This window comes from Coturnix japonica, chromosome 4 (assembly GCF_001577835.2).
Source record: "Coturnix japonica isolate 7356 chromosome 4, Coturnix japonica 2.1, whole genome shotgun sequence".
NCBI classification, from domain to species: Eukaryota; Metazoa; Chordata; class Aves; order Galliformes; family Phasianidae; genus Coturnix; species Coturnix japonica.
In genome coordinates, this window is record NC_029519.1 from 80,099,413 (window position 1) to 80,111,761 (window position 12,349).

General features: G+C 43.9%; 1 protein-coding gene across 2 annotated transcripts in view; it reads right to left on the minus strand.

Annotated features, from left to right (window-relative positions):
* Positions 1 to 7,777: 7,777 nt before the first annotated feature.
* The window catches only part of SMOX (spermine oxidase), a 38,339-nt gene continuing 33,767 nt past the window's right edge, over positions 7,778 to 12,349 (minus strand). For both annotated transcript variants that reach the window (XM_015863035.2, XM_015863036.2), the window contains exons 6-7: positions 9,535 to 9,695; positions 7,778 to 8,294 (exon numbers count right to left, since the gene is read on the minus strand). In XM_015863035.2, the coding sequence (XP_015718521.1) occupies positions 8,157 to 8,294; positions 9,535 to 9,695 (299 nt within the window). In that variant the 3' untranslated portion in view covers positions 7,778 to 8,156. The remainder of the gene's footprint in view (positions 8,295 to 9,534; positions 9,696 to 12,349) is intronic.

The following is a 12,349-nucleotide window of genomic DNA, read 5'->3' on the forward strand; positions in this document are numbered from 1 at the left end:
CCTCTCCTCTTTCTCTTCCTTTCCCTTCCCTTCTCCTCCCAGCCCCCCTCCCCTCCCCATTCCCTTTCCTTTTCCTTTCTCACAATCTTGCATTGCCAGGTGATGAATACAGTGCTAATGAGGGCAACATAACATAGATGGGGAAAAAACTATGCAGACGTGGTCATGCACACAAAAGCAGTCATTAGCATTCAGCGAAGAGATGCTGAATCTTGGTGAATAGCTGAAATGAGAACCTCAGCTCTGTACCCAGCAATGGTCAAAAAGGCCAGAACATTGTTAGGGATTATTAGGAAAAGAACTGAGAATAAAGGAAAAATATCATCACGCTACACGCATAATGATAACATGCACTTAATGATATCCCTGGTGGAATGAGAATTGAAATAGTCATGTTAACTCTGGCCATATGCTCTGATGAAAGATGTAATAGACACAGAAAAGTTCAAGGGGAGAGAATTAATGACCAGAATTTTGGGAAGAAAAAAAACTTCAGACAGGCTGAATGGGATAGGAATCCTTTGCTGTAGAAGAAGTGGAGAGGATGAACATGATGATAATTTACTACAGGTGAATTACACTCAACTGCAGTTAGAGAGAGAAAGCATGGGAGGTGATGGGTTTAATGTGGAACAAGGAAATTCCTGCTTGTTCTGCAGGCTGCCAGTTGTGCTGGGCTAAACCCCAGTAAGGAAAAACATATTTTTTTGCATGACAAGAGTAGTGCTTTGCAGCAGTCATTTTGTTAGAGAGGGAAGCAACAGGAGGGCACCATTAGAGGATATGAAGCCATGGAGAAAATAGCCCAAGCTGCAGAGTGACCATATGCACACCCCACCATGGAGTTGGATGGGCATATTTGTTAATGACATGTCACTGAGAAATATTGGGGAATATAACCAGATAATGGAGACTCATAGAATCATGGAATCATTAAGGTTGGAAAAGACCTTTAAGATCCCCAAGTCCAACCCCAACCCATCCCACCATGCTCACACAGTGCCACATCTCTACAGTTCTCATCCACATCCAGGAATGGTGACTCTACCACTCCCTGGGCAGCTGTGCCACTGTATCACCACCCTTTTGGAGAAGAATTTTCTCCTAATATTCAACCTGAAAGTTAACCAAAACACACCAGTCTTTTTTCCATTTATTTATTAAAAGACTGGATGTTATGTTGAGGGACATGGTTTAGTGGGAGCTATTAGTAATAGGAGAACGGTTGGACTGGATGATCTTTTAGGTCTTTTCCAACCTTGGTGATTCTATGATTCTATGATTTATTTCTCTGAACTCCTTCCAAAACAAAAAACACATAAATACCATCAGCTAGGAAAAACCCACCTGTGTGCTAACATCGCTGATGACTGAAAGTAGCTTGTCATTATAAGCAGAAAACAAATGGAGTGTAATCAGAGGAATCCAGACATAGGGAGATGGAGTCACTTTTATGCTAATTCATCTTCATCAGACCTCCCCAGTGGATACATTAAATGGTCTATTTATTTCAACTGAAGTTTATGATAAAACCACAGTCATGTTTTCTAGCTCTTGTAAAGGTATGTACGTGGCTATTTATGAAAACTTGTTTTTCTCTGTCTTTTTTCCTCCATAAATTCTCCCCCTTTTCTTTTTTTTCCTTTGGAAATCATTGCTTTCAAGATAGGTAAACACAAACTATTTGCTCAGCTGTGTAAGGGCAGGGGTCAGCTCACATGGGCACCACATCTCTGCCTTCTCAGTCCCAAGCTGAACCCAGCTCTGAAAAACACTTTCATTACTGTTACCAACTCGTTAACCATGTGTTGCTCTTCTGCAGTGCTCTGAGCTGGTTCTAGACCCTTGGGCCATTCTTGAAGCACAAGCATTGCTCCTTTCATCAGTTACCCAATTCTGAGGGCTCTGGTGTCACGATACATTGGTTTTATAGCTCCAAGACCCTCAGTTCCTATCTTGTCTTGGATCCAAATGGCAGTGTTTCATTATTTCCCTCTCCCACAGTGTCAGTCTAACACAACTGGTGTGACACCAATTGCTTCACACTGCTGAGGTACACTACATAATCTACCACGTTCTTCCTCCTTTTATCCTCCTCCTTAATGACTCTGAGCTAAGAAGAAGGAAAATGCTGTAGTTACCGAAAGGCTGTTGCACTGATCTGAAATAGGTGAACTCCAATAAAGGCCCAAAAAGCAGATCTTAACCACAGAATGCCCTATCTATGATGGCAAAATCCACTCTAGAGGGAATAAATATAAATCTTACAGTTAATCTGACTGTACTGAAGGGTTGTCAGTAAGCATTCCCCTATTAAAGTCCACTGATCCTGCAGCTGATTTACCCTTGTGCATTGCCTCTCTTAGTTCTTGCCATCATTATTTCATAAGCTTTTGCAAACTTTACCCTTATTTACCCATTGTAAATAATGCAAATGTTTTCTAGCCTCTCCCTTTGACTCAGGTTTCCCTCTGCCCTGGATTTTAGCCAAGACTGTATGACTTTGGCATTATTTTCTTTGAAGACCACACATTGATTTTTATATGAAGGCCCTGTCAGCGTTAGTCAGCATCCCATTATTTATAAAACCTGGTGTTTCGTTGGCTTCCTTGGCTGCAATTACAGAGTGAAAAGAGGTTTGTATTGAACTGTCTGTGCTGATGCAGAAGTGTTGCTCTCAAGCAGACACAGGTTATCTGAGAATCCCATCCTGTCCTGATTTGCTTGACTTCCCCTCTCTTCTGTGTTAGCTTACGTTCTACCAGGGCTTAACCTCCTCTGCTATGTTGTTAATTCCCTTGGCTTGTTTATGCATCTCTGAAGCTCCTCCTGGCTTTTGACTACCTAAATTAGCTCCGTGCCATCAGCAGATCCATCTGCCTCTCTTTCCAAGCCATGAATCAGAACATTAAGCAGCACAGCACAGCTGGGACTGAGCACCGTCTGTACCCAAACTGCCTCTTTAATCCTTTTTACTTTCTCCTAGGACAGCTGCAGAGCCACAAGAAGAGTTTTCTACTCATCCTGCAACCCCCTAAGCTCCCTCAGGAGGGCCTTCATTCTGACCTGGTTAGGAACCTTCTGCATCTCCAAATGCGTGGAGTGGAGCAGGTCTCCTTCAGCCACCATTTTCCTGGCATGGTCATTGAGTCACAGTTGGGATCCAGCAGGCCCATGCTCTCCCATCACCTGTTATCTCTCTGAATTTCATCATCAAGTCAATCATGTCCTATCTAAACTGCCTTATAATGTCTGGCAAGGTGTTCTGGACCACCCAGGAAAGTCCTCTTGAGATAAATTGAGGGACATTTACAGTTCATGGCTGGGTTTCTCTCCAACAAACAACAGGGGCAGAGAACTCTCTTGTCTGCCCTATTCATATTTTACCCTAAAATCATAACTGCAAGTTCTATCAAGCAGGGAGACCCCAGTGTGAGCCAGCTGACATCTGGAATCCACGCTGAAATATTTGTGTGGGGCGATGTTTCATTTAACATGGAGCTGGGGATGATCACAAGCACCATTGTGAAAGTTGTTTTCCATTTCAGCCACCTTCATCCTTTGCATTGAAGCCCATGGAGGAACCAAAGGAAGCCCTCAGACCAGCACTCCCTCAGCTGAGGTGGGTTACTATAGGCCGAGATCTCAGCTTTGAAGGTATTCATCAATGAGCCTCACTTGGCTCACTTGGCTCCTTCTCTTCCGACAATATAACTGTCATTGTAATCTTATACTTATGAAATATATATGCATAAAGAATGCATACACCAAGAATATGTGTGTGTATATAGATAGGTACATACATACCAAGAGTTTTCACTTCGAGCAAGTAAGACTGACTCAGCTGCAGTGAAAACTGTGCAGGCCCCCATTACTAAAGGGGATTATTAAAGGGTCACTTTATCCATATCCACCTCCACCTCCAAGGAGCCTGCAGCACTGCCAAAAACCTCACAGATATGGGCTCTGAGAGGCTGGAAATCATCCAGCATTTCCTATTCACTTGCCAGCTCTGCCCCCAGGTGGCACTGAAAGATATGGTTATGGGCATGGTGGGTTGTGGTTGGACTTGATGATCATTGAGGTCTTTTCCAACCTTAACGGCTCTGTGATTCTATCATCTCTTTATGGATCATCTGTTTTTGTGCCCTTCATCCCCACTGACCAGAAACTGAAGCCACTGACGAACGACATAGCCACGTTTACGTATACAAATGTTTTTATAAGTCTTCTTTAGCCACGAGATGGCAGCACAAAATCACCCTTCCTCGGTCTCTGACGATGTGCGGCTGAAAGTCATTGCAAGACCGATGAGAAACCGGTGGTGTCACCCCAAGGACGGACAGAGGAAGGGAAAAGCATCCAACCAGCAAGATGCAGATCCGAGGACAATTCTTCCACCTTCCCATCATTAACCATTTGCACTTTCAGCATCCACTCATTGCATGCACTTCTGGTAGGCTGCATTTCTCCTTTCTTTCACGTCCTTCATATATTATATTCCTTTATATAGGGTGACTTCTAAGCCTTCTCTGGGCACCCAGATTCCCTCCATCCAACTCCCTTCATCATTTGCACTGTTTTATACGTGACATCCTTTGTACATGCTGGATGGTACCCACTGTGCAAGCACACATAGGGAGGGAAAGAGTTAAACAGGGCAAACATCCAAAGCTCTGTGCTTAAAAATATTGTGCCGTAAGTATTACATGAACTAGAGAAGGTGCAACCCAAATGGTGCCCTCATTGCATAGCAGCACAGTCCTAGGGAAAGGCCAGGTCCATGGAACCAGATGGCAGAAGAGCAGGGTGACATCCCTCACTTGGGAGGTTTATCCCCAAAGCCAAATGGGAGAAGCAACCCATAGAGGGGAGAACTTTACTTAAAAGGACATTTCATTCTGAATGTGATTTGAAACACATCAATGACTTCTCTATTTAGGAAAGCCAAGCACTATTGTCACATGGTCTGCATGCATGAAAAAGGGGCTCTGAAGCCCTAACTGACATCAGCAGCTTTTCTTGGCTGTACCATGATAGAGAAGCCACAGGAGAAAGCAGCAGCTCTTCAGCATTTCAGATGTCTCAGCCTCACATGCCCAAAGAACTTGGTTTTCTACTCTGCTCTGCTTTGCTATAGATCTGGCTTCTGGGAAATCAATGTTGACTCCTTGAGGTTTACCACTACCAAAAGACTTTTCGTCTTTTGCTCTTTCAAACCCAAGGGTGCTGCTTGCTCTCCCCACAGCCCAACCCTGCCACAACTCTGCAGCGTCATAGAATCATAGAATCACCAAGGTTGGAAAAGACCTAAGAAATCACCCAGTCCAACCGTACACCTGTTACCAATAGCTCCCACTAAACCATGTCCCCCAATGCCATGAAAAGGGGTTTCACTCCTGTGGTGAAATGGGTGGAGAATAACACAAAGTCAATGTAGGGCGCTCATTTCCAACTTCTGAACAGCCATAAGGGCACCCTTCACTCCACCACCCACCTCCCTTTCAGATCTCAGGACAAGAAGGTGATAATATCTATGTATACTGACCTTCTTGAGGTTATTTCTTCCTTCTCTTTCCTTTTCCCTCTTTTTGTTGACTCTGGAAGGACCCCCTATAAGTAATTTATCAACTGGACATACGACTTCAACATAGTTAAGCAACGTGACTCCCAGCCCAGATGCTTTATAGGAAACCACAAGGAGAACACACATACTTCTCATGGGGCAACTGATGCCAAAATAGACACATTCTTCATTTTGCTCCTTGAAAGGCCCTTTGGGCAGCAGCCAGTCACACGGATAAATGACATGCAAAGAGATGAAGCAACGGCTTAAGCACGTGTCTTCTTCATCCTGCAAACTTTTTTTATCTTCTGGAAAAACATTGCTCAGACCTTTTAAAACTACGCTGATGACCACATTTTGCTCAGCTGACTTTGAAAAGGATTTATGTGTCTAAGAGGGGAAAAAAAAAAAGACAAACTCTTTACAAGGTCGAGCCAAAATCTGGCTTGTTACTGACATCTGTGCCTACTGACACAGCTCAGGGGCTGCTTACATTGGGGAGAGCGCTGCTGTTCAGCAGGACATGCAATTAAAGCGTGAGGCAGCAAATGGGACATGCTTCATACAAGTCCACATGGAAGTTGTTGTCCCAGGGGAAAAGAGCTCAGTATTATTGGGGTTAAACAGAACAGCTCTCAGCAACAACGTGCTGCCCTAGATATACCATGGTTTGTACAGCCTTGCAACCTGGGTGAAGCTCAAAGCTGGCCTCAGTTACCCAAAGCCAGCCCTCCAAACCCCAACAGTTTGGGGGATCCCAAGAGCTGCAAACCCTATTGATCCATGACACCTGACTGCACCAGCCTCCTCTTTAGGACATACTGGAAGTGAGCATTGCTGCTGTTGGCTTATTGTTAAACAAAGAAACACATGACCTGGCAAATCCTTGCCTATACAGATGGAGAACCCTTCGAGGGAAACAAATCATGCACACACACACACATGCTTCAGTGACTGAAGCTAGAACCCATTTACAAATAAACAAGTTCCTTTTCAGGAAGCTTATTTAGGTCAAAGGAGAATTCTCTTGCGGAAAGCTTGAATACAGCACACAGATGGTTCCTCATTTATCACAGTTGTGTTAACTTTGTACCAGCCAGACCTCTTTCAAGCATATTTGAGTGAGTTTTTGAAGTCTGACTTGCTCAGTACAAGAGCTGTCACTGCCTGAGGTGCTCTTCAGGTGAAGATGTGCTCTCCAGGTTACATGAGGACAAGCTGGTAGGCTCAAAACCAACCCCTGACAGGTATTTCTTACCCTTGGCATGGCGTTCAGTCTCCTCATGGCTCAGCAGCATCCATGCATTGAATACAGAGAATGAAGGAGGGAAGGGAAGGGAAGGGAAGGGAAGGGAAGGGAAGGGAANAAGGGAAGGGAAGGGAAGGGAAGGGAAGGGAAGGGAAGGGAAGGGAAGGGAAGGGAAGCTGAGAACAATTATACACAGCTGATCACATAAAGGAAGGTGTGTATCAAAGGTTCTAGAATGTCAAAGCACTGCCATGAAAGACGCAGCATCCCTGAAGGGTAAGCTGAGCTTTCCCATCTTGAGATATTTTGTCCTTACCTCGATAGAGGCAACCTCTCTATGTGGACTAAGAGAGAATGTGGGATAATTGAATTTTGAGAGTTTTAATTGAAATCCACGTCAGATACTATACATAGGCTTCACAGAATATATATATATATATTTATCCAGATATAACATGAAATGCTTTCATATTCCTTCAGTGACAGGCTGCTCCATCCCTGGAGGTGTTCAATAACCAGGTTAGACGGGGGCCTGGGCAACCTGGGTGAGCACCAGATGTGGAGGTTGGTGGCCCTGCCTGTGGCAGGGGGTTGGAACCTGATGATCCTTGGGGTCCCTTCCAACCCAAGCCAGTATATGATTATATGATTCAATGACTGTATGACAAGGGATAGGTTAAGACTATGCCCCATGAATTTCCACACAAAATTACAGAGAGGTTTCCTGAAGCACGAAGCTACTGACAGCGAGTTAAATCCACAGTGATGCAGAGGGATTCCGGTGCTGACCCAGATAAGGCAAATGACAATGTCTGTAAGGCACAATTCCTTGAACAGATACCAATCAATGAATACACAGAATCATTCCCAATATCCTCCTACTCCAAACTGTGTAGATAGAAAGAAAACCTCTATTTTTTTTACAACACTGGGGAAAAAAACCAAGTAATTACTTACTGAGCTGACTATCCAGGAAGCACACAGTCTTTTTATTACAACATTTATTTTAGTATAGAAGGCACTTACAATACAGAAAGGAAGGAAAAAAAAACAATGATAGGCACTGAAAGTGCTGTTAGAATTAAAAATGACAAACAGTTCAACAGACAAAAAAGAGCACCCTTCCCTGTTAACAATACAGCACACAGAAATGAAGCTACTGATGACCAGGTTTTTAAAACAGTTAGGGCATTTTTTTTTTCTTCTTTTTCCTGTTTTTAATAGGAAAAGATAAAGGCTGTTCTACTATGAATTGAAATAAAAAGAAAAAAAGAAAGGAATCTCCTCCACACACCTGTAAAAGGAATAAGGAGTTGGTGGTGGTTGCAAACATGGGGCCTTTTAGCTCCGGCACTGCAGGAGGTCCTGGTACATCTCAATGAGGTGAGCAGCCTCTCTCTGCCCAGAAAGCACAGCACCGTGGGTAGTGGAATAATACTTCCTGTGAGTGGCCTCCCCTGAAAACATCACCTGCATCGGCTGGAGGGGATAAGAAAAGTGGGAAAGCTCAGCAGAGTTTAATGAAAAGTATGCATGAAGCAAAAAGGAGACAGTATTTTTGTGCCCTCCCACATCCCATGAGCTGACATGTTACAGGTGTTTATAGGTGGATACTGAAACCCCAGTGTAGAGTGGGACAGGTGTAGCCCATCTGGGAACATCCAGCTCACCATTCCTGGAATGCCTGCACATGGCTCTTTTCAAGGCTATGGCACCATCCCAGCTCTCACAGCTTCAAACAAAGCTGCACAAGTCACTGAGCATCCAACTCCTGTGCTGTCTCTCTCCTATTTGCTCCCCCAAATAACGCCTCAGCCTTCTGGACATTAAAGATTTATTTGGAAATTGCAACTTCAGAAGGAAAGGCAGCCATATCTCAGAACCCACAGGGTGAAACAGTGCCTTCTCTCTCACACATCAGTAGTTCAGTGGTGGGTAAAACTGCTCCTCACTCACTTTTGAGGATTTCAGATCCCTCTCTCTTTCTCAAGAATGAGTATGAAATGTTCCAAGAGCTTCTGCTGTCTTTTTTTAATAGATTTCCATGCTAAACAAAATTACGTGGTGGCTCTGGGTGCTTGGACAGCTGCTTGGAGGCTGCATATTCATCAGCCATTGTCTCTGGATTTGGACAGGGTGAGTCTGGATTATTATTGCTCATAAGCTGAGCTGCGGTAACAATCTCCATGTGTGCTCTCAGTCTCTTTAAGAAAGCCAAGGCAGTACCTGAGGAACAAATCACTGCCCCCTGCCAAAGCACGAGGCCCTCAGCCAAGGTCTGGGTTTCCATTACCCATTCCTGCCAACACAGAAGGATTCCCTAATATGCTCCTCTGAAATATTCAGACCTGGCCATTAGCAGGGGTTATGCGTTCAGTGCTGTATACTCTGTGTATGCTTTAAATCAGAATTAACTGTGTTTTCCTAAGGAGCTCTGAACAAGCTAGTAATCCCATGAATGCAAAGATCACCATTTCAGAAGCCACCTGGATGCTCAGCTCTTGATACTTCTAGAGGGAGGTAGGAATTCCCATGGTGTTGGGATTCCAGTCACTAAGGAGGTAAAAATCCTACATCCATCATTTGTCCAGATGGGTATGTATGGAAAGCACACTATTGGAGGCCCCACCATTGTCTCTTTCAATCTGCCTCCCAGAAAACCCACTGCCCAGTGTCACGTTAGCCTTCTTGTCACTCAGCTGATTCGGGCCATACTTACAGTAGTTTTGGAGCTCTCAGCGTAAGGCAGTGGCTTAGCAAGTTTCTCCACGTCGGCCCCACTAGACCCAACCTGGGTATAGGAGTAAGATCCACGGAAATTGGGGTTGCTGCCCCAGGAGGACCGCAGGATCCGACGAGGTTTTGGAATGTTTGGATTCCCTGGGTGGAAGGAAAGAGGAGAGAATACGTGAGACTGCATTCAAGAGAAAACATCTGTGCAACTTGTGAGTGGCTTCTATCCAAAACACATCCTGGCAGAGCCTACAGGCTACATGGAAGAGATCCTACACCAGATCCCCTTTCTATTGCTGTGTTCCAGGCATCTAAATAACAGAAACAGAATCCCTTTTAATTCCAGTCATCCACTCACAGCCTTACATTTTAGGGAAGATTGCTAAAACACACAGAAGAGATATGGGAGCTTCAAAGAATCCAGGATGTATTCTAGGTAAAAAATACAGCATTCCCTGCTCTCATTTAGCTTCTAGAACATGGTGGTGATCGAGTGATTCATCTCACCTAGTTTTAGGTATGTAACTGGGTGCCCACTCTACACTAGATGATAAAACAGTCTCATAAGAGATACACCTCCAAAAAGACAATCCAAACTCTCCTTTCTTCATAGCAGCTTAGACTGGGAGATGCCCAGCTCTGAAGATTAGCTAGGTATTGTGCTATTTAGTTCTACTAAATAACTATTTACTTGTGCCTTTAATTCCTTCAAATCAGAAGCAGGTTATTGCCCTGGTGTCTAGCAGGATGATGAAATATAAGGCTGAAACACTGCAAAGGCACCTGGGTGGCTTGCTAGTGTACACCGTGAACACTTTCTAACCACTAATACGAAGACCAAATACGGCACAGGCCAGCAAACAAATACACCCTACAAACAAAATACACCCTATACATGATTGTTGTTTGAGGACTGAGCTTAACAAAGGCTCTAAAACATGCCCCTCCAAGAATCATCAAAGCAAGAATGCCTGGGATGGAAGTGAAAAGCCCAAGGGAGTCTGAGAACAGGGAGCTCTCAGATGCGTCAAGGAAATAAGTTATCGTGTTTTATTTTGAAGGGCTGTGGGAAAGCTCAGGAGAATACACCGTGAACACCATTAGAGGACACAGCAGCAAGCAGTCATCCATCATGCTGCATTACAGAAAACAATCATACAGGTAAAAGGAGTCTCTGCAGTGGGCTGATGACCCTTCTCCTGTAGATACTGCATGTTCCCATATTCCATTGCCAACGTAGAGTCAACATGTAGAATGCCAATAGAAAGATTGTCAACTGAATCATAAAATACCCAGGGTTGAAAGGGATCCATGAGGATCATCAAGTCCAACTCCTGGCTCCACAGAAGACTAAAGAAACAAAGTTTCTACTAATGTAGAACCACTACAAGCAGTGAGATGATGGCTTGGTGGATAAGGCCACGTATTTAAAAGACTGAAATTTGTTAACAAAATAATTTGTGGAATCCTCAGCTTGATTAACAATGGTATAAATCCTGTAATATTTGATAGTCACTCAGACTGGTAAAAGCAATAGCTTTGCATCTCTCTAGTGTTTCCCATGGATGACTGTGTGCCACATTCGCACAGAAGCAAACAGCAGCCTTCCCAGAAGGAAACTATTCTTCACATAGCTGTGAAGAACTGAAAAGAGATCCACTGCCTTTTGGAGAAATAGCTGGAGGACAGGAAGGACACCTCAGGGCACCTCCAGCCTCAGCTTGGCAAATCAGAGGGAGCAGGCCTGCAATTATCACCTTCTGGCATCTAATACTCAGAGCTTAGCCAACAAAGAAAGCAGAGCAAGACTTCTAATTGTCTGAAGGCATCCCATTTAATCAGATCCACAGGAGCCTGCACCCTTCTGCCAACCTGTTGGGAAGAGCTGTAGCTGTCAGTGGTTCTTAGGCTAGAACAACCCCATATGTTTTTATCAGCAAAGCCAGATAAGCCCTAGAATTAACCCACAAGTGAAATTTAAGGTTACAAAGGTATATTATCTTCTCTCAGAGAGAAATTCTCAGTATAATATAACACTGTAAAAGAATGGACTGATCGTAGGACTTGTCCAGAACCTTCTGAAGGCAATGGAAAAGGCTCCACAAGCAACAGAGCAAGGAAGACCTGAACTACCTTACAGAAGAGCCTCTCCTTCCATCAAGTGCAGGGTCAAGTCTAAGCTTCTGGGGAGCAATGGTAAAATTATGAACCCAAATAAGTATGTCCCCAAAAAAACAACAGGTGGGTTTTTGTTTTCTTTCTGGAAAAAGAAGTGGAACAGGTCACGTTATATAACTGGTGTTTCAAGGAAAGGTTGGAGACTTTTGCAGTCTTATGCACAAAACATTCACTGCAGGGCAAAGCTCTGTAATATTCCATGTGAATTTCTCCAGGGTTAGATAACCCAGGATTGGAGGCTGATACAGCAATCATTCAGCTGAAGAGTCTGATGGACGGTGACCAGGTGCAGCATCAGCTGGAACAGCAACTGCAGCACATACCAATGACTCAGTGCCAAGGTATTTCCATCCCAGGAGAAAAAGAGGAACATCCAGCACAATAACAATAACAGCAAAGGAGCACAACAAAGAAGAGGGAGAGTAGGAGAGTATACTCTCATATGCCAAATTAAGACAAAGCCAAAGAATGGATTCTCATAGATAAATTCAGATGTTAAAAAAAAAAGAAAAAGAAAAAGAAAAAGGAGGTTAAGTGAAAAGAGCTGCAGAAAACAAGGTTGTTTATACTCTCAGGGAGACGTCAGCACTAGAACTTGGCTTTAAAGCCTCCTGTCGTGCTTC